Source organism: Equus quagga, chromosome 1 (assembly GCF_021613505.1).
Source record: "Equus quagga isolate Etosha38 chromosome 1, UCLA_HA_Equagga_1.0, whole genome shotgun sequence".
NCBI lineage: Eukaryota > Metazoa > Chordata > Mammalia > Perissodactyla > Equidae > Equus > Equus quagga.
The window spans coordinates 61,151,562-61,176,837 of NC_060267.1; the positions used below are offsets into that span (position 1 = coordinate 61,151,562).

Genomic DNA, 25,276 nt, shown 5'->3' on the forward strand with positions numbered 1-25,276 from the left:
GCTGTATGGGTGGTGCTGGAGCCTGAGGAGAGGGGAGCAGTGGGCGCAGGGCCGTGAGGGGCTCTGAGAAGTCCCACATGTGGCCTGGCAGGATTCGGCCCCGTGAGTTTGGCAGTCGACCCGGTCAGCACAGGCTTTTCTCTCCCCAGCTGCACCGAGGAGCAGAGAGCAGGTCAGGGGAGCCCTCCGTGCTCTGTGCCTGAGCCTGAGGACAGGCTGCTGCTCCGGTGACCTCATGCCTCTCTGTGCCTGGCAGGACATCATCGTCACAGTGAAGGAGAAGCTGTCGATCCGAAGCACGGAGTACTTCGCGCTGGCCCTGGAGGAGCAGTACAACATCTCCCGGCTGCACCTGCTGCACGAGGAGGAGCTCATCCAGCAGGTGCACTGCCCCTGCCCCTGGGGAGGAGACGCAGGCTGGGCTGGCGGCTCGCCTCAGCCAGAGCCTCAGACAGGGCTCACCTGGAGGCGGGATGCACTTTCTCGTGCGTGGAAGGCCCAGAGCTCACTCAGCCTGGGGGATCATGGGGCAAGAACAGCCTGAGTTTTGTATGAAGTCAGCAGGGCCCCATTTTGCAGAAGTGGGGACAGAGGCTCAGAGCAGTAAGGTGACTGACTCAAGGTAACACAGCTGAGGGAGCTCCATCTTTGGTTCCAGCTCTGGTGATGTTCCCCTGAACCTGCTGCCTTTGAGGTGGCAGGGAAGGACCTAAGCCCTCTGTGGGAGACGTACCCCCTGCACTGGTCCCTGATGGCAGGATGGGCACTGCACTCAGTCCGTCTGGACCATTCGAACTTACAGCCATTCAGTGGTCTGTTGTATCGGCTTTTTAAAACCAAACACAGGTCACTTGAACAAATCCTTGTAGTGTGTGTACCATTATGAAGATGAGCAGGATGTCAACAACTGGAAAAGGAGAAGGGGCTTTTCCAGCAAGGGAACAGCATGAGCAAGGCATGACCTCATGGAAGCCACACTGAGCATTCCTTATTGCAGGTGAATTCTCACCCAGGTCACTCACCTTCTCATTCTGCTGCCTGCAAACTTTATCACTTCCATTCAGTTAGCATTGGAAGAGACGATCAAGTTAAATCCCTGAGACAGTTTAAGTGGAAAAAAGTGAGGTGCAGAATGCTGGGGGTACTATACTGTCATTGGTGGAAGGAAAAGTCTATATGTCCATGGAAACATGTGTATACATGGCCTGTCTCTGAAAGGGCACATAAGAAATTTTCTCTGCAAAGAGGAACTGGCTGTTGGGGTCACTGTGAAACTTTGCTCTTTTGAGCTGTTTATATTTTATACCCATGGGAAAGAAAGCCAGATTAGGTACAAAGGTCTACGGCTGTCTTGGGAAGCACTGAAACTGAAATCTCTGAGGACTCTCTCATTGTCTCTTTTTTTCTTAAGCTGCTTTGTGGGATGTTGGGGAGAACAAAGGCAGGTAGAAGATCAACCCCGTCTCCCTTACCCATCGCAGGTGGTGGAAAGGGAGGAGACGCATGACTACCGCTGCCTCTTCAGGATGTGTTTTGTTCCCAAGGACCCCCTGGACCTCCTGAAAGAAGACCCCGTGGCCTTTGAGTACCTCTATCTGCAGGTGACTGGGTCTGCGCTTCCTCAAATAGCAGGGGTTGTTCCCAAAGATGGCAAATTGGGTTTTGAACATGAGCTCAAGGCAATTAAGCAACTCCCTAGTAGGGATTATCTTTTTCTGGAGGAGAATGGGCCTGATTATCCCTCAGAATTCCTTTTTCCGTCACTGAGTTGCTATGTTAGAGATTTGTGACGTATTACTGAAACTTAGGCTTCGTCCCCCATGTGGATGGTGCATTTTCTAATAATGCCACTGAGGATCTTGAGAGTTGTGGTCTCGGTTGCTAAAAGCTTTAGTGCTTCAAAGGCTTGTTTTAGAAATGATGAAACTGAGTCTTGAAAAGGTCACATGATTTGCCTAGGTCACCCATTTAGTGGCAGAGCCAAAAAGGGTTCCTTGGCCCCCAGCTCTGCTTCCTTAGGTGATATTTAGTGTGTCATTTTTATTCTGATGATAAAGAATCATTTGGGAGGCATCACCATTTTATGGATGAGATAACTCATACTAGGTGGATTGACTTGCCCAAAGTCTTACAGAAATGGTGGCAGCAAATGATAGCAACAACACTACTTTAAGTTTGTGTAATACTGTGTCCTTTATAGCTGCTTTCATGTGCGTTATCAAATTTAAACCTCACAGAAGCTGTGCAAGGTAGACTTAACTATCCTCATTGAGTGATGGGAAGACACCAGTGTTCAGAGGGTCTTAGTCACTTAACCAAGGTCACACAGTTGAGAATCGGCAGAGCCAGGTCTCAAAGTGAGCTCCTGGTCCTGCTGCCTCTCAGCTGAGAGAACTGGGAACACAGTCTGTCTGTTCTTGTTTCCCAATTCCGCTGATCTAATCTCTTCCAGAGCTGCAGCGACGTGCTCCAGGAGCGCTTTGCTGTGGAAATGAAATGTAGCTCTGCTCTCCGACTTGCGGCTCTGCACATCCAGGAGCGCATCTACGCCTGCGCCCAGCCACAGAAGATCTCTTTGAAGTACATAGAGTGAGTGGGGGGGGGCCTCTGTGTCTCCTCAACAGCAGCTGTGTGGCATTTATAACTTGGCTGGCCCCTGGCCAGGATGGCCGGATTCCACAGACCGCTGATATTCACCCACCTCCCCATCTGTCTGTCATCTTTGCTTCCATTTCCCTCTCCAGCCCAGCCTGGCTCCCCCGGGTATCAGAACCTGGCTGCTCCCTCTGAGGCAGAAGCCAACTCCAGGTGAAATGACGCAGGATCCCAGTGTAAATTCCCTGTTCCTGGGGGGATGTCTTGGGAAATCGGTTGACAACTTTGGTGTAAAGCCCTTCTGAGGGCAGGAATGCCTTGGAAATTAATTTACGGCTATGAACCAATTAATGTAATTAATAAATTGGTGTGAACCCATTGGTGATGCATTATATTCCTGTTGAGGCCATTTCAAGTCCTGGAATTCCAGCACCTCCTGATTCTTAGCTTAAAATTTCACGTTGGTCTAGGCAGGGTCACCCAGGTTCGCTAACCTCCTCGCCAGATCTCAGCTCTGTCCTGTCTGGTCATGATAATCAGATGGGGAATCATGTTTAAAACATAAAATCTTCGGCCTCACCCCTGATATACTGGCTCAGATCTCTAGGGAGTGGGACCTGAGGTTCTGTATTTAACTGGTTTGTTGGGGGATTTTGAAGCTGTCAGGCTGGCACCATTCTGAAGCCTGGCCTCGGGTTCACAGGTGCTCCACGTTGCCCCCCGAGTGTGCGTTGTACGTCTGCTGAGTAACGAGCTCCCAGAATGATCAGTGGGGTTTAATTCATGAATGGCTGTGGCTGGTTTTTGTGGAGAGTGTGTTTGTATAAGTATATATTATTTACACACACTCCACAAAAACCAGCCATATATAAATCTATCTTCTATTGAGAAAGAGGCTCATAACTGCAGTGTTGCGAGAACACTAAGTGCTAAATGAGATGTGATTATGCTCTTCATTAGAGCCCAGTACACGGTAGAGATGGGCCTCCTTGTCTCCAATGTCTCCTGGCAGGAAAGACTGGGGAATAGAGAACTTTATATCTCCAACTTTACTCCGAAACATGAAAGGCAAAGACATCAAGAAAGCCATTAGCTTCCACATGAAGAGGAACCAGAATCTGCTGGAACCCCGACAGAAGGTAATATATCAGTGGCCCCTGCCACCCCATACAGCTGTCTGTTGTGAAACCTCAGGGAAAGCATTTTCAACATTGCCTGGATTTTAGGCAAGTGAATAACTCTGATTTAACAGTCTGTTTTTTCCCCCCATTTAAGCAACTTATTTCTGCTGCCCAGCTACGCTTAAATTATCTACAGATCCTTGGGGAACTCAAGACGTATGGTGGGAAAATCTTTAATGCTACTTTAATGGTACGTATCAGAGAACAGGGGAATCCTGCTCTTATAAGGGATGCTAGAGGTCCTCTGAGGAGCATGGCATCTTTTAGCCTAAAATTCCTGAGGACTCTGTCCAGTACTAGAATTTGTTTGGGAAACTAAATATTAATACCGTCGGGGAGTGTTTAGCATGCCCTTGCTTGGTGCCAGCTCTATGACAGATGCTGGGGGAGGCAGAGCTGAATAAGACGTGATTTCCACCCTCGAATGATGGAACAGGTACCCAACCAGACAAAGCAAAGCCATGAGAGAGGCACAGAGCTGTTGCTGTGGAGTTTAAAGACAGCGGATAGCAATGCCAGCTTCAGGTTGAGTGTGGGAAGGAGAAGGGATTAGGAAAGGCAAGAAGGCTGGGTTTGGCCCAATTTCAGTACAGAGGAAAGGCTCTCTGAGGGAAGGGTACTATAAGCAGTTTACTCTGGAGCTTTGGGTAGATGAAGGTGAAGAGGAAAAGTTGGAAATCACGAAGGAAAGGTAATAATGTTAGACTGAGTGCCAGGCTGGGGTCAGGAGAAGAGAAGAACTGAGGGGTGGGCCTGAGAAGGGAAAAGGGAAGCAAGTGAGGCCTCTGCTCTGTCGCCCATTCCTCCTCAGGCTTTCTTCCTGGAGCCCAGGCCCAGAGCTTTGTGCTTTTCAGCAGTCAGCGACTGGGGGTGTGCTTTAAGGGAACCCTCCCCCACCACTCAGTCAGCCCAAGAACTCTCCAGGACAAAGCCAGACAATTTACCATTTAGAGATTTTTTTTTTTTTATATTAACAAAGCTCCTTTCAGTGGATTTGGTGTGCCTCTCAAGCCATTTACAGTGATGGGTCAATTTAATCAGATTGCTGACCTAACAACGTGGATGGAAAAAGAAAATCGATGTTTTGAGAGAAAGGAAGAGCATCACATAGCTAGGGGAAGGGAAAAATAGATTGAATCTTTGTACAAGCAGATGACCAAAAGGTGCCAAAGAGACTGGATCACAGAAAGGGAGGCTTGAAGGTGCAAGAAAAACTTTCCTGCCCTCTCCCAGCTGTCAGGTTCCTGTTTGCAGTCCCTCTTACCTCTCCTGTCTGAGGAAAGGACTCGCAATGGCAGAAGCAGCCAAGCACATGGAACTGGCACAGGATTCTTGCTGGGCCCTCGGGGTCACAAACGTGGATAAAAACCAACTGCGTCGTCAGGGAGCTTAACATGGACTCTGAGATGTGAAGACAGTAACGACAATAAGAAACTGTAGCTCCTGCTACCAGAGAAATACACAGTGGGGTGTGGGAACAACCCAGGAGAAAAGAACTGTTTTTGTTTGAGGAGGAAGATCAAGCAGTTGTTTTCCACAGATATTTGCAGTAGGTTTTGATGGAACCTTTTAAAAAAGGGTCAGGATTTCAATAGGTAATGATGGCGGGGAAAGAACTCCAAGAGGAGGGCACGGCGTGATTATAGGCACTGAGGTGTGAAAGTGCAGGTTGTGTTTATGGTACAGCTAAGAGCCCTGGGGTTTGGCTCCCTATTGTGAAGGGTCTTGGGGGAGATGAATTTATATTTAATTTAGCCATAGGCTCTTGCCTAACTTGGTAGTCCAGGGAGTGGTGGCGAGGACCTGAAGTAGGAATCAAGGAGTTTGCAGAGAGAGGTATCATGTCTCACATGTACAATGTCTTTTCACTAGCTCGTGAATGGAAACTAACTCTCCTTCCTGCTGTCTGCAGTTACAGGATAGAGAATCCTACATTGCCCTTCTGGTTGGAGCCAAGTATGGGATTAGCCAAATTATCAACAGCAAACTCAACATCATGTCGACATTGGCAGAGTTTGCAAACATCAGCCGCGTAGAGCTGACGGAAGAGTCTGAGAAAGTGAGCATGGTCAAAGTGTATCTTCAGGATGTCAAGGTAACACACGAGGAAGGCATTCTGAATCCCGCTTCTGGAATTTGGGGCTTAATTATTCTAGGGTAGTTTATGTGAGTTTGAATATTAACAAAGTCTAATGTCCATTTGCTAAAGAGGATGAATTGTCTGTCCTGTCCCATCAAAGGGAAAGTGATGCACAGGGTGCATTTTCCTGGGGAGGTCCTCAAAGGTTTTTTTATATAAACTGAGCCGGACCATGTACTTTCCTGATTGGTTCAGAAACTTAGGTGGGAGCACCAGAGAATTTTATCACATGCATGGGACAAGAGTGGCTGCCCAAAAGTTTTGAGTGGCAGCAATTAAAATGAGTAAATGATGCAGGGGACTTCCTGAGCCTTTCTGGAAGGTGCTACATTTATCCTGCCTGCCTTTGATGTCATCCCAATATGCTCAAGGATAGTGCTTTGTTCTTCTTATCACCCCCTCTCTCTTTCTCCACTTGCTCTTGCTTTTTCCTTTTCTAGGTCAGGCCTTGAAGGGGCCCCATTGCATGAATGAGCAGGCGGTGGGGTGGTGGGGGTGGGGGCTGGGGTAGGAGGTGGAAAGGCAGGAGACACTGTGGAGATTCGTTAGGAGGAATCCACTGTGCATGTGTGAGCATGCCTGAGTGCATGTATGGTTGTGTGTGTGCACACGTGTGCATGTACACTCATTTCGAGTCTTGTTGGTTAGGATACAGGACACCAGGAGGCCTGTGGATCATGCCTGGATTTACTTGGAATCTCTCATTGGCCGCACATGGCCTCGTCAGTCTTCAGCCTGTCCCTTAGCCCTTTATGAATGTAAGAGCTGTCTTTCCCTTTAAAGGTTCTGACTTTGCTGCTGGAATCCAACAGTGCAAAAGACCTCGCCTGCCTGATTGCCGGCTACTACAGGCTGTTTGTCGACCCAGTTACCTCCATTTTCCTCTGGCCAGGGAACAAACATCAGGGGCACCGGGTGTCTGCTGAAGAAGGTGAGGCGCTGAGGCTTGCTCCAGTGAGGATGGGCCCATTTCACAGCCTAAAGGGAGGTGCTGAGCTGAGCCGAGACTTCAGCTCAAGTAGATGAGAGCTGTTTCTCCGTTTATTTCCTGGCCAAGAGTTGATCTTTTCAAAATCCTAAATAGAGAAGTTTCCTTCGTAGCTGAGAGTCCTCTAAAGCCAAGAATACTGTTAAAGGTCTCTGAGTCCCTGCAGTATTTCCTAAAACCATCTCTAAGATCCACTGTGTTTTGTCTTTCTTTGCCAGCAAAAAGAGATGTCACTTATTTGTTCAGAGGGTACAAGTGGCCTAGCTTCTCGTTCCATGCCCACACAGTCTCTGGCATTCTCGTGAATTATGTAACAGAAATTTTCAACCTTACATGTTTAGAAGAAGGGGGTACCTGGAGATAGAAGGGACTCGAAACCATACCATATAAGGAATGAAGTAGTGGAGGCCAGATGAGATGAGCACTTTCCAGTGTCTCCCAGGCTTCTGCCTCAGCACTTTGATCGGCATTTTCCCACTGGTGTGCTGACAAATGTTTAACTGCCTCTGCAGGGAAAAACAGAAACAAAACTCTGATTTGAAACATTGCCTATTTCCATGGTATGAACACTCCCACCGTGGCTAATTTCAAACTACCAGCGTGATGACACTGAAGGTGGAAATGGGGAGAGATGCTCAGGAGCACACCGTTATATAGCGTTTCCTCCATATAGATAAAATAGGCAGAAATAATCTCAAGAGTTTGATGGTAGTAAGATAAAGTAATTAGGAAGTGATGCATTTGGGCATTTGTTACTTTTCTTTTTAATACCATTTTTGAATGAGGGATGATACCTCAGAGTCTGGTCGGGAGAAGGAGCAGTTGTGGAGGTGTGGTGGCAGGAGGCACTGCTTCTTCAGGGGCCAGTGACAGTGGTAAGATAAGGTGCTCCGGGGGGGAGGAGAGTATTTGAATTAGATCTTGAAGAACATGCTGGGGTTAATCAGGCAAAGAAGGGAGGCGAGATCATTTGAAGCAAGGAGACAACATGGAGGCAAGGTCATGATCTGTGAGAGGCTCTCTGTAGTGGCTGGAGCATGGGAAGGCTGCAGCAGGTGACAAGGCTGCGGAGGAGGGGTCAGGGCCACCCTGTGAGAGGGGTGACAAGGCTTCGGGGGAAGGGGTCGGGGCCACCCTGTGAGAGGCCTTAGCTCTCGCGAGATTGCTTAAGCTCCTCCCTCTAGGCAGGGGAGGCCATCAGAAGGTTTGAGAAGAATGTGATGTGATCAGAGAGAAGTTTGTCGAAAGATCACGCTGAAAGCTGATGTTGGAGGAGAGATTGGAGACCTGGCTCAATGCCCCCAACCCCATGAATCCTTCCTGAGTACCAGCAGCTAGATGAGTTTTCACTGTTTTAAAAGCCCTGTCACACCAGTGGGTCCCCAGGGCCTGGCTTCAGAATGGTACCAGCCTAGCAGCCTCAGAATCTCCCACAGAGTTACTCAGAATACACCTTCTCAGGGCACACTCCCTAGATGTTGGACTCAGTACATCAGGGCTGGGGCCAAGGATCTGTTTCATCTTTTCAATACGATTCCCCTCTGACTTTGATGCCCAGACAGGACAGAGCTGAGATTCGAGCAGGGGCTGCGCAAACCTGGGTGATGCTGCCCACAGCAAAGTGAAACCCAGTTAAATCCCCACCATGTTCCCGTGGACAGATCACTCTCCTTGAAAGGAGAGAAGGGGGGAGTCCTGTCTCCATTAGGTGGTTCAGATAGATGTGAGAAAGGAGGCCTGCTGTTGTGGGGGGAACGTGGAATTTGAGTCTCAGGGATCCCGTGTCAGTCAGTATAGCATGATCTGGGACAGTCACCCTTCTGGACCTCGGGTTTCTCCTCTGGAAAATGGGAGGGCAGGCAGTGTGGGGGTGAGAGGACACATGGGCATCTGCCAGTCCCCAAATGCTGTTTTGTAACTCTCGGTGTCCCCCTTGTTGCAGGCTACGAATCCAGGGCATGCAGCGACTCCGAGGAGTCCTCGGAAGTGGACTGCATGCCGGAGCCTCGCTCTGACGGACGCCTGCCGAAGCCGGGCCCCTGCAGACCACTCGTACAAGAGCAGCAGCCTCCTGGGGACAGCCCCGCGCCTGAGGTGGCCAGGAGAGGCCCGAGCACCTGCGGGGCCAGCAGCACGACAGACAGTGCCGAGTCTGAGGCGTCCGATTCGGCCAACACTGAGAGCCGAGGCTGCAGGACCAGCGGCTCGAGCGAGTCCGTGGATGCCCTGGAAGAGGACGACTTGGACGCCTGCTCCTCCAGCAGGTCCGGCTTCTTCCCCTTTAGCTCGCCAGGCTTCCTGGAGAGTCTGGATTCCGACAGCCAAGAGGAGAGAAACAGGATTGAAACGAGTGGCTTCCTGTGTCTCCTGGACCTGGCCCAGAGAGCCAACGCTCAGGGCCAGAAGACAGAGTTTCCTGAGAGCCCCGCTCCCGAGACGTTCAGCTGGGGACCAGAACTGAGTGCGGTCCCGCTGGACCCCAGGCTCTATGAGGGCAGCCAGACCGACTACTACAGCCTGTGCTCCAGCGTCTCCCCGGCCAGCCACCTGAGCGACAGCTCGGAGAACACAGCTTCCCGGCAGGGTGGGGGCCCGCCAGCCTGGGGGCAGCAGGGCTGGACGGAGCCCCAGCCCAGCTCCACGTTGGAAGCTCTGGCCCCACATCTGCCGCTGGCCTTTGAGGATGGCAGCTCGGATGAGGAATACTATGATGCTGCCGACAAGCTCACACCCCCAGATGCCCTCTCAGGTGAGCCCTCCCCAGCAGGTCTGTAGACTCAGTGGGCAGCTCCTGAGTAGCCACCAGGGACGGGGACCAAGCTTGAGGGAAAACCACATGAGTAAAGCAGGGTCCTTGTCCTCTTTTGAGGAGGCTGCCCTGGGCTCAGTGGACCAAAGTATGAGCATCGTGACTTCAAGTCAGGACTACAAGGGAGGTTCAGAGAACTGTGAGCAAGCAGAGATAGATGGGAGGCACTAATTCAACAGTGGGAATCAGGGAAGGCTTCTCAGAAGAGGTTGCCTATAAGCTAGGCCTCATGAGATGGACAGAATTTACAGAGAAGGAAAAGAGCTTGACAGGAGTGCCCAGCAGAGGAAAGCGGCTGTGTCACTATTGACCCTGAAGTCACATTAAATGAGGCCTTGAAGCAAGAAGAACCTAGCTGACAGGCCATTGGCGGCCCCTTAAGGGACTCTGACAGAAGAAGGCAGGGGGTCTGTTGGCCATGTTTCTTTTGGGTTCCTCATCCCTTCCTCCACATAGAGTGACTTCCCAAGCCGACCTGGGATCCTTGCAGGACATTTACACACACAGACTCACGCTCACACTCACACAGCATGCTGCAGGAAAAAAAGGGAAAATAGCACACAGACGTTGATGGGGGCCTCCCAGGAGCTGGCGAAGGCGCAGCCATTTGATTTCTGTTTCAGCCCCTTCCTGTTGCTCCCTGCCCTCCAGGGGGTTCCCGTTGCTCATGGGAGAAAGGCCAGCTCCTTAGCAGCCCTGCGAGGCCCTTTTAGGTCCTCTGTAACATGGCCTCTGCCTGTTTCTCTCCTTCCTCCTGAGCCCTCTCTGCATTCCCGCCACAGACCTCCTTGCGACTCTTTACAAGTGCCAAGCCTTCGCCTCGTGGCCTTTGCACATGCTGCTTTCTGACTGAAACACTCCTCACCTGAACTGTGGCTGCTGATGCCCATCCGTGTCTCAGGTGCCACCTGGAAATTCACTTCCTCCAGAGACATTAACCAGGTGGCCAAGACGAGGGCAGGTCTCCCCATCCCTGTCACACATCTTACACCACCCTCGGTGCCTCCTGTTTGGCACTTAGCGCTGCTCGTAATTACATATTCATTTGTGTGATTTTGTGTTGATGTTTCTCTTCCTCAGTGACTGAGAACTCCTTTGAGTGTGGGAACTGTGCATTTCTCACTCATCTCTGTGTCCCCAGCACATAAAGCCTGGCAGTTGTTGCTGAATGAATGAATGAATGTTCCACTGTCTACGCTGAGCGCGTTAATTGACTGTGCCCCTAAGGAAAGGGGAAACCCATGGCTGGATTGTGCACTGTTCCCTGAAGAACCCAGCCAACTGCCATCCATGCCCCCAGCCTTGCCCTGCTTGGTCAGCCACTGTGCTAGGACCCCCGTGCAAGAGACCATCAGTCAAGGTGCTCCTTCACAGGAGTCCAGTCAAGGACATAGGTCCATACTGGTGTCGACGAAAATAATCCATAACCAATCTATAAATGAAAATTTGGGAGAGTTTATTCTGAGCTGAAATCTGAGGACCATGGCCCGGGGCCTTTCTTCCCAAAAGAAGAAAGGGCACCAAAGAAGTGAGGTGCACACAGTGGTTATATACCCCCAGACAGGATGTTTCACATATGATTGAAACGCCCCTTTTACAATAGTCGCGAGACTGCTCTGTCGGCACAGTGATTGATGGAAACAGCAGGTAGGTCTTCTGTCTCAGTGAACACAGCAGGGTGGCAGTCTGTTGTCTCGAGCTGGGTGGTCACAGGTGAGCTGGGTGGTCAAAGGTGAACACAGCAATCAGTTCCTAGCCTAAGGAAAGATGCTTATCCCTAAGGAAATGCCAATGTGGGGGAAGCTGCACCTTTATCTTAAGGCCATTTGTTCTGGCCATAGGAAATGTCTAAGCAGATATACAATGTGTGTTCAATAGCCACAGTCAGGCCCTTTTGGAAAAAACAAAGTCAGGCCGAATTAGGTTTATACCAAATGTCTTCCTCATATATTCCAATATATCCTACTGCTTGCCATTTTTATTTCTCATTGCCCCCTTTTGATCTCTAATCTTTCGATAGAAAGCATTGATGATCAAAATATTGTCCCTCGGCACCAGGGTGGTTGCTGCCTGCCCTGGGTCCATCATGTCCCTCGGTGCTAGGCTTTTAGCTCATGTATTTGCCTAGTTGTCCACGTTGGGGGGAAATAGTGGACAAGCATAGAGGTATATGTATTAACAGAGGAAGCATTTCATATGTCATGTAATTTCCAATTAATTTTAGATTGTTGCACAAAGATTGTATATGTGCTTTTCTATGACACTTCACATTTACATTGCACAGGATCATAGAACAAGTACAGTAACAATAATAATTCAACATATTTGAAAGGATTAGTCTGAAATGAATTCTTAGTCATAGTCCCTATCAGAAAGGGAAATTTGTCCAGGGTTATAAGACAGATCAACCATCTCAAGCCGTTGAGCAATCATTACTCTAGTTTGTATGCTACTCTTACAACACTGAGTAAAGAAAACAACAATTAGTTTGAATATTATGACCAGTACAAGGATTCCAAGAAGTAGTGGAAATAGGAATTCCAATCCAGATTGAAAAAGGGAACTGATACTGAAAAGGGAGCCAACCAAACAATTCAAACTGGGTGCAGGATCGCATAAGGCATCCACCTGCTTCTTCATGTGCTTTAGCAGAGATGACACATTGGAAGACTCATCACGTATAAAAGCACAGCATCCAGTCTGAATGACCGTATATGTACCACCTTGGGATGCAGGAAGAATATCTAAAGCCATTCTGTTTTGAAGGACAGCCCTTCTCATTAAAGACATTTCAGTATTTAATAAGGCTATTCCTGCTTGACTATCATTAAGGGCTTCTTGAGTAAATTTAGTCGGAGATTCCATATGTAGTAATGACATCTTTTAGCCCCAAAGAAGAAGCAAATATAGCTGCAAATGTAGCCATACCAGTGAAACACTGAACAAGCCCATCTGGCCTTAAAGAGAGGGAGATTGGCAACAGGTTTTAACGCAGCCTGACTCCTTCCCTGCTTTTAAAGGAAACTTGGGGTACAGTGTTTTAGCCATCCAGGCAGTAGCCAAGGCCAGAGATTTGTTCCACATAACCACTGAGTTCATTAGGATTCCCTTGATAAATGCCTGGCCTTCAAGTCCAGTCTGTTTTAGATTAATCACTTTTTTTTTTAAAGTATGATAGTATTCCAAACAAATTATAAAATAGGTACACAGTTTAAGCATAACAAATGTTTAAATGAGGAGATAGAAGTTGGGAATACAGGCCTGGTCCAGAGTCTTGGGACAGCTGTCTACGAAAGATGCTGTCTTCTTCTCCTCGTACGGTCCTTTCCAACAGGGCTGCAAAGAGTCTTATTTGATGTCTCTTTCAATAAATAAATTCTTCAGGTTACAGTCCATGATCCTTAAGTTTTGGGAATTCTCTGTGAAAGAATCAGCTACCAATCTTTCATTTCTTTTAAGCACCACAATAAGACCATGAAAACAATGTAATACATCCCTTAAGCAAAGCTGGTTCATATATTTCTTCATTTAATTGCATAGGCTGTTGTATTATTTAAAAAAGAGACAGCCGATGTTTATAAAAAGTATAGATCTAAGATTAAGGAGCACTAGCACAAGAGCTTTTGGCCGTGAGAGAGTAAATGCTTCTGAAAGCTTTGCCAATTAAGTTTTGGTTGTGCCCTTAGTTCTTTTTACCAATCCTGAGGATTGAGGATGGTAAGCACAGTAGAAATGCTGCAGTATTTGCCAAACATTACAAATGGGTTCCCAGTCACTGTGTAACTCGGGAGGAATTCCTCAAACAGGAATTTATTCTTTTCGATAATAATTTACCTAAAGCCATTGCTCTGCTGCAAGGAAAAGCCTCAAAACAATGTGAGAACATGCAGATCATTACAAGACATATTTATCCTTGAGATGGTGGCATTTGGACAAAGTCCAATTGTCATACCTCAAAGGATCCCTTAGGAAGGGAAAGTGGCTTTGTGACTCATGAAGTGGCTTCTCTGGATTATACTTTGGGCATATAACCCAACAAGTAGAGGCCATATGAGCCACTGGGAGAAAGTTTCCAAAAGTATTGTTTTTCCCCTTTGTTGCAACCTTTATGTATATACATATTTTCTTCTGTGGCGATTTCTTAGGCCTGTAGAAGGAAATCTTTTTACTGGGTTAGCAGAGTTAACAGAAAGTAGCAGGCATTCTTGGGGCTGGACAGTATATCCAGCTTGATAACATCCTCACTTATCATTTAAGTAAGACTCATTTGTAAACCAAATTAAACAATAGAATGCAGTCGTGATCTTCTCCCCTTGTGATGTTGGAAGCAAGGTAGCAGGATTAATGGCTGGAGCAAATTATAAACTAGTTCCTGAGTCCAGGGGGCAGGCAGTCAAGAAGACTTCTAGATGTCAAAGTCAAAGTATCTTTTTGCAGCTTGAAATGTCTCTGATGATGTCATAGGGCATTCAGGTATCTTTCTGAGTGGCTTACAGCTTACACAGCAACAGACAGGAATCTCTCAAGTTCCTATCAAGTTGCCCGGCTTTAGTTAGCAAGATTTCAGGAAAAAGAGCAGGTTCAATTCTCAATGATTCCAAATGAAAATGAAGTAAAAAAATTGAAAACATTAATTTGGAGATTTGTAACCAGATATTTCAGTAGAATTCAGGATCCAGTCCAGTTCACAGGTAGAAAAAGCCTCAAAGACAATTAACAGAACTAGGATCTAATAGCCGCAAATGTGCATCATAGTTTTTCACTGAAACATAATTCTTCTCTCTAAAATCACCCTCATTTTTACCAAAGATAGCCAAATTAAGACTAATTGGCTTGCAAAATAAGTTTAGTTTCAAGAAACTTGGCCCAATTATTTACATAAGTGCAGCAAGAATAGCAATTGATCATATAGGCTCTTAAATCTGCTTTGCTGGAATTTTTTTTTATGAGGAATCTCAGATTGAACCTTAAAGACCTCTCGAGGCCAGGAAAGCCACGCCAACGATTTGTGCCATCAGGCCTTGCCCGCAATACCTTAGATTTGGGTGAATTTCTCTCCTTTCTTGAGATTCCCCCAAATATTTCGAGGTTCATTGCACCTGCCAGATAAGCAAGTTTCCTTACTTACCAGGTAAGATTGCTGGAATCTCTTTCTGTAAAGCAAGTACCAGGCCCATATTTCCAAGTGGCTTTATTTCCAGAAAGTCAACCTTATTCCTCAAAGGCAGTATTGTCATATCTGAGTCTGTATGTTTCTCTCAAATATGACATTCCAGTCAAAGCTTTGGTAAGATAACAAATGTGTCCTGTTATAAGGAGAACAGATTCTTATTGAACTTATGCAAATAACTATATTGCCACGAAATAACCATACTCACTCACTCACTAGGTTTCCAAACTCTGGAGGGATCAGGTAGGGAGAAAAAGATAAATGTGTTTCAGTTTTGCTCACAAAGGTATAATTTCACCAAATTGCCAAAAGTCATAGTTAGGGTAAGAGAAAAGAGAAAAAGATTTTCTTAAATCTGAGGAAACAAAGCAAAACATCAAAAAATCAACAATACTTCAAATAACAGTCACAAAAATTATAATCATCCTCAGTTAGTTCAGTCCTGTATAATCGGTTCTTGATCTTAATCTTCTGTTAGCAGTTTTAAGAGGTCATCAGTTTCTCCATTAGATTTCTGTAATTTCTTACCCAGTTCAGTTCTATGATCTGAAAGTTTATCAGAAAACTGTAATCCAGAGTAAGTGTCAGAGTCCTTTCCATGAATTCCTCTGAAGATGAGACATTTGCAAAAGCAAAAAGCATCAGAGTAAAACAAACTGACTGTAACCAACACAAGACTTAAAAATGACAATTGACAGAGAAACTTGGTTATTTCTGTGATATATAACAGCTTAAACTAATAATTAGAATTATGGCTGATAGGACAGATCAGAATTTTAGGAATGTTATATAATTTCAGAACATTTATATTAATAACATTTACCCACATAATACCACCTAAGAAAGATTATCATCACTTATCTGATAATGCTTCCAATGTAATTTAACAGACCAAATAAGCCTCATTAGTTTAGAATTTCCCACCTTATAGGAAGAGAGAGCAAATTTCTCTGTGAAGTCCCAGGGGCCCTCTGAAAATCCTCAGAGAAATCCTCCTTCTCCATCCAGCTCAAAAGAAAACCTTTATTTAGGACTTGACTATTTGTTTGAGGGAGAAGCTTGTCAAAAGTATCAAAAGATTTTTAAACACTTACTTAAACAAGACCAAGAGGTTGCTGATCTCATTGTAAAACAAGGGTCACTGAAAGAAGGCTCATAATATTTAACCAAAGTGACAACAGCAAAAAAAAAAAAACCTTAATAGAGAGACCTCTGTCTTTTTGCACCTAGGAAATTACCTTAACAAAACATAGATCTTGTGTAAACTTACTCAGAAGGAAAAACCTTTTATAACTTCTTTATCAAGAGCAGACTAAGAAAATTATCCTTTTTAGAGAGAAAGCCAAATTCTAATTTTTGTACCAGTTTACTTTTTCATATTAAAACCCATTTACTTAATTAGATTCATTTCAATCTTAGCCAACTTGACCAGGCATAAAACTCTTTTCAGAATTTCTCTTACACAAACCTTCTACAACTTTCTTTTTACCTTCAGGATTTGTTCCATGCTTTCTTTTTTTTTTTTCCTTTCTAGTACATTAAGACAAATTTATCTTTCTTATGCAACCAAACAAAATATTTCCATTCTTTATACCTTCTTTACTGGAAACTTACACTTTACTTTCATTGAATGCAGAGCTATTTTTCTTATTAATTTCTAGCAGCTTTATTCACATATATTAGAACTCTTTAACCTTGAACAGACTATAGTAAACACTAAAATAGTAAGCAATTATGAATTGTCTTTTATATCAGCATTCTAAACACTTTTCATAATTTCTAGAAACACGCCACACTTTACAGTAAAAGACCCAAAGGCTTTTAGCCTCTCTGCAATAAGAAGGCAAAAGTAGATAAACTTAGATACGTTTAGCAGTAATGTTTCAGTGTTCTATCCAATCCAAAAATGACCCAGATACTCAGATTTTTATCATTTAACTTAACTTGGCAAAACTCAAGATTGTTACCAAAAAGAATTTTGAAGCTGTTTTTTTCCCCAAGTATACAGACCATCAAACAGTTATTGTACCCACTTTTATCTATTTAAATCATTTGTTTCCAACAATTATGTTCAGATTACCCACAAAAACTTCATGAGACATTAGACAAAACTGATCATTTAAAGCTATTATTTTGCTGACGAATTTCTAACAGACAGCATGAGCTTATTTGACTAGTAAACCCAGGCTGCGTGCCTGCATCGTATGCAAATACCAACAACTCTGACAACAAGACTATTTTCAATCAAACCAACAAACTTAAACTTTCATTAACCAAAGATTAATCTATATCATGTTAACTTGAAAGACATTTGAGTTAGTTCTATTTAGAAAAACTTTTTGTAAGCGCTTACTTTGTCAATGGAATAGAGCTCTTTAGAAATTGTACCATCTGGAGGTAAAGTGTCACATGTTTGTAACATATATAGATACAGACAGACAGACAGACATATAGAACAAAGATTTTCCTTAGATTTCTGTCTCATAGCAGACCACGGTGAAAAAACTTGTTTTCCCAGTTTTTTTTTTTTTCTTTCTCTCTTTCTTTTGGCCTTAGCAATCTGGCTTGGGATCCCCCTTTGTTAAGCAATTGCAATCACAGCGTGAAGCCAACTGGAGTCCAGAGGAGAGTCTGCATATTCAGGAACTGATCGGGCTGTTTCAGAAGCTCGATTTCCGGCTTCTCTTTTAATTTTGTTTTGTTATAAAGTCCGAACAACTTCTAAGGACAGTGTCGTGGGTCAGGAAGTGTGCTGCTTGTGGGTGTTACTCCCTATAGAAAGGTCGTAAACACTCTCTTATGTGCCTTGGTTTCTCCTCCGGTGATCTAAAACCACCGTAGGGGCTTGGAACGCAGGTGACCAGCCCTTATGTGCGCGTCCCCGGACGAGCCTGTAATTAATTACCGTGAATGAGAGTGGAGTTCCCTATGGAACCGCTGCACATCGTAAGGATTGATCCTCTGACACTCCCGCTGAGGTCCTTAGTCACCTAAGGATGCCTTTTGGTAAAGGCCTGGAGGAGCAAGTGTCCCTTTTCTTTGGAGCTGAACATGTTCAGTCTCTCATTTCTCTATCAAGCAGTTTGTTCAGACTTTATAAACACAATTCTTTCCAATTTAAAGCCAAATTAAAAAGGTCAGCCTTCCCCATTCACTCCCAAGTTCCTCTAGGCTCCTCTGACCTAGGAACTTCCCTCTAGGCTGCTCTGGCCTAGGAACTTCCCTCTAGGTGTTTCTCCACCTAGGAAATGTACCAGTACCCCTCAAAGCTGTCGACGAAAATAATCCATAAGCAATCTATAAATGAAAATTTGGGTGAGTTTATTCTGAGCTTAAATCTTAGGATTATAACCCGGGAGAGTCTTTCCACAAAGCAACAGAGCACTCCAAAGAAGTGGGGGTATAAGGGTGGTTATATACCCACAAAGAGTATGTTTCACATATGATTGAAATGTCCCTTTTACAATAGTCACGAGACTGCTCTGTCAGCACAGCGATTGATGGAAATGGCAGATAGGTCTGCTGTCTCAGTGAACGCCGCGGGGTAGCAGGTGTGTTGCCTCGAGCTGGGTGAGCTGGGTGGTCAAAGGTGAGTGCAGCAATCAGTTCCTAGCCTAAGGAAGGATGCTTATCCCTAAGGAAATGTCAACGTGGGGGAAGCTGCACCTTTATCTTAAGGCCATTTGTTCTGGCCATAGGAAATGTCTAAGCAGATATACAATGTGTGCTCAATAGCCACAGTCAGGCCCTTTTGGAAAAAACAAAGTCAGGCCAAATTAGGTTTATACCAAATGTCTTCCTCATATACTCCAATATATCCTATGGCTTGCCATTTTTATTTGTCACTGGATACTCCCTTTTTTATAGGGAGCCAGTGTGGCACTGAGAGGATGGCCCAGAACTGGGACTCCCAGCCCCTGCCCCACTGTGCGAACCTCTCTCTTTTTAGGCACTGTGGTCAGTGGCTGTAGGTGGCTAGGGCAGGAGCTCCAACATGTGGCTGGGTATCAAATCACCCAAGGGACCTGATTTCAATACTAGAGATTCCTAGGTCCCAGCCTCAGACATTCTGATCTAAGAGGTCTGCAGAGCAGGCTGGGATTGGATATGGTTTTTAATAAGGTGCAGCCAGGTTGGAAACAAGTGGTGTGAGTCTAAGAGCCCTGTGATTCTCAAGTGCCGGGCTGTGATCCTGATTCCTTCTGGCTGATTCCCAGGACTCCTCCACACAAGTGCTTCTCTCCTCAGAAAGATCCATCCTGGTGTGCACAAACCCCTCACGCCCGCAACTGAGGGTCGTGGCCACTTTTTGTCAAAAGGAAGCTCCTTCAGAACCCTCACACACGTAGTGACGGTAGTAATGGCAGCAGCAACAGCTGTCTTCAGTGAACATCTGTTAGGCACAGGCCCTGTGCTAGGAGCTTGACATGCACAGTTCATTCCAGCTGCTGACTGACTCGGGTTAATGAAAGCACAAAGGAAGAGTGTTAGAAGGGTGTGAGGCAGCTTATGGAGCTGCCAGCAGAGCTGAGGCGCTGGTTCAGACCCAAGTGACAACCACACTCAGAGGCTGGGTGGCAAAAGACCGCCTTGTCAGGATACTGTGGCTACAAGAAAGGGCTCTGCCTTTTTTTCTTTTCTTTAAATCAGTGTGTTTGAGTTTGAAATTCTAGGAAATTTGTGGCTAACTTTCTAGATCACAAATCTGACCGCTTGGCTGACGTGGACTGGGCGCCTTCATTGACAGTTCCAGTCGACTGTAACCCCCCAGGGAGATGTCATTCTTCCCCGAGAGGGAGTGGGGGGACTGTGACCAAAAGACAATGAAATGGATCTGGGGCAACCAAGAATCAAGAACTGTCTACAGCAGTTATTATCCCCATCTTCCAGATGAGGAACTTGGGGGGATCGAGGTTTAACTGCCCGAGGTTACACAGCCCAGCCAGGATCTGAACCCAGTCAACCCTGGGTCCTGAGCCCAAGCTCTGTATGTCTCTTGGTTTTTCTGCTTTTCATGGCCTTTTTCCCTTCTTGACTCTCAGGGCCCAGAGCTGTTTCTGCTGCAGACCCCAGTGCCACAAGCCTGCAGAATACGGCTAGGACCTGCAGCCTTGAGGACAGCCTGAATCCTGGGCTGGATGGAAGACAGCCAAGCAGAAGGGGAGGGGTGAAGAAGTATGCCAAGACCCTGAGAAAAAGGAGGTCATTCCTGCAGACTGACTACACCTGTCAGGTCTCATTTCCCCTGGTACCATCAGCCTCTCTGGAGAGCGTGGACCACGTGTGCTACTATGACAGGCAGCCCTACCTGGCCCTTGGTGCACCCTCCCTGACTGTGTCCTCACTGCAGGATGTGCAGGCTGAGCCCGGCCTCCTAGAGACCAAGGCCCTGGGGCTGCTGGCTTCCCTGGGCGAGACCAAGAACAAAAACCCAGCCTCCCGGGTCATGGAGATGGAGCCCGAGACCATGGAAACCAAGTCGGTTATCGACTCTCGAGTGTCTTCTATTTCTGCTGTTCGCCTCCGGATTGACCCCAACCATAGAGAGAATTCTGCTGCTGTTGCCGGTTCCCCAGCAAGCACCCCTCGCTGTTCCAACCCAGGTTTATCTGGCCCAGATACTGCTCAGGCAGGGCCTTCCCAAACCTTACCTCCATTTCAAGACTCAGAAGGTAGTGCACGTGAGGAACTTGCCATAGAGCTTGGGGACAGCACCTCTTCCCTCTGCAGTGCTGACCTGAACCCAGACAGAGTCTGCCTGACCGTCAGCCCAGGGCCACATAGTGTCTCTCCAGGAGACACACTAGAGCTGGGAGGAGTCCAGCTGGAAATGGGATTGGGATCTTTGTTTACAAATCATATGCAAGAACCTGCCCCCAAATCCACAGAGCCTTTGTTGTCTCCTCAAGACAGGCCTGGAAGTGGTGAATGTGGAACAAATTCAGGAGAGATGATGGCTTCTTTCCCTACAAAGGAGGAGCAACGAGGACAACTATCTTTGGAAGATGATGGAGAAGTTAGAAACGAAAATGGCACCAACTTATTTCATGATGAATCTGGGAAGGATTCAGGTGATGCTGAGGGTGATGCATTCAATGCTATTCCACAGACTGTTGGTGCCAGCGATCCAGCTAGTGGAGCAATAGCCTCCTTCTCCATGGAGACTCCTGTAACAGGCACTGAGCAGACTCCAGCACATTCCCCCATGGACCGCCAAGCACAAAGCAGAGAACCCCTAGGCCAAGCCTGCCAGACCCAAGAACAACGACTACTACTAGCAGAGCTGGATTTGGACCCTGATTTCTTGCTTAGGAACCAGATCATTCCATTAGCCTGTCCTCTGGAAGGGGTCAAGGCAGAGCCACTTAACCATGTGACAGGGGAAGATGCAGCCCATAGGGACACTTCTCAGCAGGTGTCTTTTAATCCAGGGCCTTCGCTGCCAAAGCCACCACCGTGTCCCCAAGAGGAGCCCCACTTAGAAAGTTCAAACCATGGTTCGCTGTCAGAAAGCAAAGACAAAAGCCCTAGCATCTGCTTTCCTGCTGAGAACGCTTTCCTGTGCTTGGCCCCAGAAAGCCATCCAAAAATTTCTGCCAATCTCAGGACGGCCACATCTCTGGGTTTTGCGGGTGTGAATGAGACAGCAGCCCCCAGGTTTGGGATGGAGCAGTGCAGCTGCCAGTTCTCCTATGCCACGTGCTTCCGGGGCCTGCAGCCGGAGACACAGGAAGATGACAGGGACTTGGAAGCACACCTCACAGCCCCGCTCACCTCGCCACCCTCTGCAGGCAGCCGGCTGGCCCAGCCCTGGAGGCGTACCCGGGCCCACAGCTGCAGTGCTGAGCCCCTGTCGAGGAACAACCACACCTGGCCAGAGTACTGCTCCAAGGCTCTGAGGCAGCTGAAAGCTGCCCCAACCAGCACCCCCGAGGGCTTCATCCAGCTCACAGAGAGCTTGCTGGAATTACAGGACATTCTAGATGCTGCTTGGGGGAATGGGAACAAACACCCGCCAGAGAAGTGCACCTGGCACTTTTCTGAAAGCCGGAGCCGGCTCTGCATGGGCTCCCAGAAACTCCTGTCGAGCTGTCAGCATGTGATCAGAATGGACCAGTCCGCTGAAGAGATGCAGGGTGCTGTGCGTGACACCTTCCAGCACCTGGTCCAGCTGGCTGGCCTGTGCTTCCAGTTCACAGACTGCAGCCGCTGCTCCGCCCGGCACAGGGAAGCGGCAGGGAACCTGAGGGACGTGGTGGACACCTACCACCAGTTTGTGGAGGCCGCTAAGCTGACCTGCGAGAGAGGCTATCAAGACCTCAGTGTGAAACTCTTGGCCCGTCAGTGCACTGCCCTCACGGCCGCCGTGTTCTGTTTGACCCAGAAGTTCCGGGCATCCACTGCCCTGTGAGCAGGCCGGCTGCCCCAGCCCCCTGCCCTGCCCTGGACACTTCCCTGAGAAGTCCCTTCCATTCCTCCACCCACCCCTCTCAAATGTTTACTATTTAGAATATTCAAATAAACTGCTGCTTAATCTTGGCCTGAATCATACAGAGTGATGATAAGTTTGGGTCAGAACATTCAGTTAGATTCATTCAACAAACATTCACTGGATACCTCCTTTATACCAGGCCATGTACTAGACGCTTAGGCTATAAGGATGAGTGAGACAAGTCCCAGCCCCTGTCAGGATGCTTGCAGACCCTCTGGGGGTACAGATAAGTGGATCGCCATCAGGAAAGTGTGTATCCTGAACGGAGCATGCCCTGGGGATGTGGAAGCAAGGAGTCACAAACCGTCCCAAGAAGACAGGGATGAGGGAGGAAGGGGTGGCGAGGGTCACGAGAAACACAATCTTAACTTCTTGTATCACACTGATTTGGCGATCACCTTCGTAATAGGAGTGAATGCATGTGATATTTGATAGATTCCACCTGGGAGGGTTTTGGTTTGCAGCCCTGCACCAGGAGGCCTGGTATCTTTGTTGGCCTCGCTGCGACAAGCACAGGTTGCCACTAGGTGGCAGTAACTTCATCAGTTGCATGGCCCCATTCATCCAGGTGTGCTCGGTGCTGTATCTGAACCTGACAGCGCTTCTGAATCTTGCACCCTATTTCTCTTTTAAATATCTAAAAAGGCAAACATTAAGGCCCTGAATTAGATTTGCCTTTTTAAGAGTCATGTTAGAGCAAAAGAAATGTATTCAGTACCTTTCTCACTAATCCTAGTTGAGCCAGTTAATCCCAGTTAATCTTGGTGGGACCCTGGACAAGCAACTTAACTTCTCAGTGCTTTGGTTTTCTCTTCTGTAAATTGGGGGAACTAACAGTGCCTGAAGTGTAGGGTAGAACTCTAGCAAATACTCAGTTACTGTTGATAATAACCCCAGCCTTTATGGATGCCTCTCCTGGTCAGAAACCCTCGCCTGCATTTGTTTGCAGACAGGAAAGCTGACTTCAGCATAGCCCTGGGATACCTTTCTCCCCTGGCTTCTCTGTCCAGGCCACAGGTGGTCTAGACACTCACCTTGGGCTCCTAGAGTTCACTCGAGGGGTCCCTTCTCTGGGGCTCCTGATCAGCTGTGAGCTCAGGCTGCCCCGCCGTTCGGTTCCTCCAGGGCTCTCTCATTCCTCTGCTTCTGCCAGCACAAGCAGGAGTGGAGACGAAGGTATGCAGTCACAAACCCGAGCTCTCTCCAGTCAGAAGGAAAGCAATCCTTTGGGAGGAGAGAAAAGATATCCTTCCCATCCCCTGTTACCAGTTACTTGTTAACTAGTAACCAGTTACCCAGTACTTGTGCCGAGAAAAGATTTATTTTCTTAGGGTCCTGTTTCTTTTCACAGAATATTTTGAATAAAATTTAAATCAGGCTCTTGAACACAGATTGGAAGCGATTTTGTGGCAAAGAAAAACAAGAACAATAGGACACTGAAATAAAAATTGTATGGTGTTAAACGGGGCCTGAGTACTTCTGCCAGCAGAAGGCTATGAAGAGCTACATAACTGATTTACGTGAACACAATATGTATGGTCACAAGTTTAGGGAAGTAGCTCATGACTTCAACCCAATTAGGGCTTGAATCCTTGCAGTGATATTATAGGCACTTCTCCAGGCCTCAGTTTCCCCATCTGACAAAGGAAATATCAGGCTCCATTTATGAGGGCCTAAGTGTGCCAGATGCCTCATTTCGATACCTTGAAGATATTTTCTTATCAACATAAAACACCCCAAAGTGGAGATGGTTGTATAATATACATTCAGCATTATTGTGAGAGAAATCACAGAAGGCAGGAAGAAGGCCGAAGCCTCCAGCACGAGCACTCAAATGTTTGTTTCCTTCTTTGCTTCCTCTCCCCTCAAATCCATTCATGTTCTTGGGTTGCTAGTGTGTGGAGCTGGTGTTTTGCTCTGTGGTTCCCGTGAGGAGCTCTAAGTCCCAGAAGTTCTGGGAAACCCCTCATTGCTTATTGAGACGCTAAAGTGCAGTGGCAGTTGCCCTGCGTAGCACTTTCTTTGAGATACACAGCCCCTACGTGAGATAGCAGAATGAGACTGCCTACCTGGCAATGCAAGGGTCAGTTGTTCAATGACTAAGAAACTACTGGACATTTCCAATCCTCCTTCCTTTTCCTACCCACCAACATATTGGCTGATTCACTTCTTTCAACAAACATTTATGGTACACCAACGCCAGGTGAGACCTGATACAGGATTATGGATGTAAATAATTGAATGAGAATCCTGTCTGAGAGTTCCTGGTCCAAGAAATAAGATGACATGTAGAGATGGAGACCCACAACACAAGGCATAGTGTGCTCAGGGCCACCAAAAAGACCAGATAAAGTGATAGGAGAACTCAAAGGAGTGAAGTCATTTTTGGGTGGGGGACAGAGTAGTGATCAGGGAAGTCTTCCTGTAGGGGGCAGCATTAATTAGAACTAGTATGTCAAGAAGTATTTATTGAGTAACTGCTGTGTGTTGGGCGAGGGCTTGGGAAGGTTAGATTTTTACATCCAAGTGCAATAGGAAGCCACTGAGGGGTTTGGAGTAGGGGAGACATAATCATCTGGCAAATGGATGGGGGTTGGGGAGACAGTGAGACCAGCTAGGAGGCCTTTTCTGTGGGGAAGTGGCCATGAGCTCATTCAAAGGTGAAGAGACACAAGAACAGAGGCAGGGAGGCGGGAAAGGTATTCGGTATGGCTGAGCGCGGGGTGCAGGGACTGGTAGGTGGGGTGGAGCCGCTGAAGACCATTGGAGCCATTTTGTAAGCCCCGCTGAGTGGGAAGCCAGGGCCAGCTTCTGAGCAGAGAAGAGACGTTAGAGCAGCATATTAGAAAAAGCCTTCTGGGAAGACTAGAATGTTTCGTTTTAGCATTTAAAAGCCGCTCC

At 47.0% G+C, this 25,276-nt stretch overlaps 1 protein-coding gene across 8 annotated transcripts in view; it reads left to right on the forward strand.

Annotated features, from left to right (window-relative positions):
• FRMPD1 (FERM and PDZ domain containing 1) overlaps positions 1-22,429 on the forward strand; it is a 145,398-nt gene extending 122,969 nt beyond the window's left edge. For all 8 annotated transcript variants that reach the window (XM_046642740.1, XM_046642710.1, XM_046642704.1 and 5 more), the window contains 9 exons: positions 257-382; positions 1,482-1,601; positions 2,453-2,589; positions 3,608-3,734; positions 3,871-3,966; positions 5,689-5,871; positions 6,700-6,847; positions 8,847-9,653; positions 19,926-22,429. In XM_046642740.1, the coding sequence (XP_046498696.1) occupies positions 257-382; positions 1,482-1,601; positions 2,453-2,589; positions 3,608-3,734; positions 3,871-3,966; positions 5,689-5,871; positions 6,700-6,847; positions 8,847-9,653; positions 19,926-22,294 (4,113 nt within the window). In that variant the 3' untranslated portion in view covers positions 22,295-22,429. The remainder of the gene's footprint in view (positions 1-256; positions 383-1,481; positions 1,602-2,452; positions 2,590-3,607; positions 3,735-3,870; positions 3,967-5,688; positions 5,872-6,699; positions 6,848-8,846; positions 9,654-19,925) is intronic.
• The last annotated feature ends 2,847 nt before the right edge of the window (positions 22,430-25,276 follow it).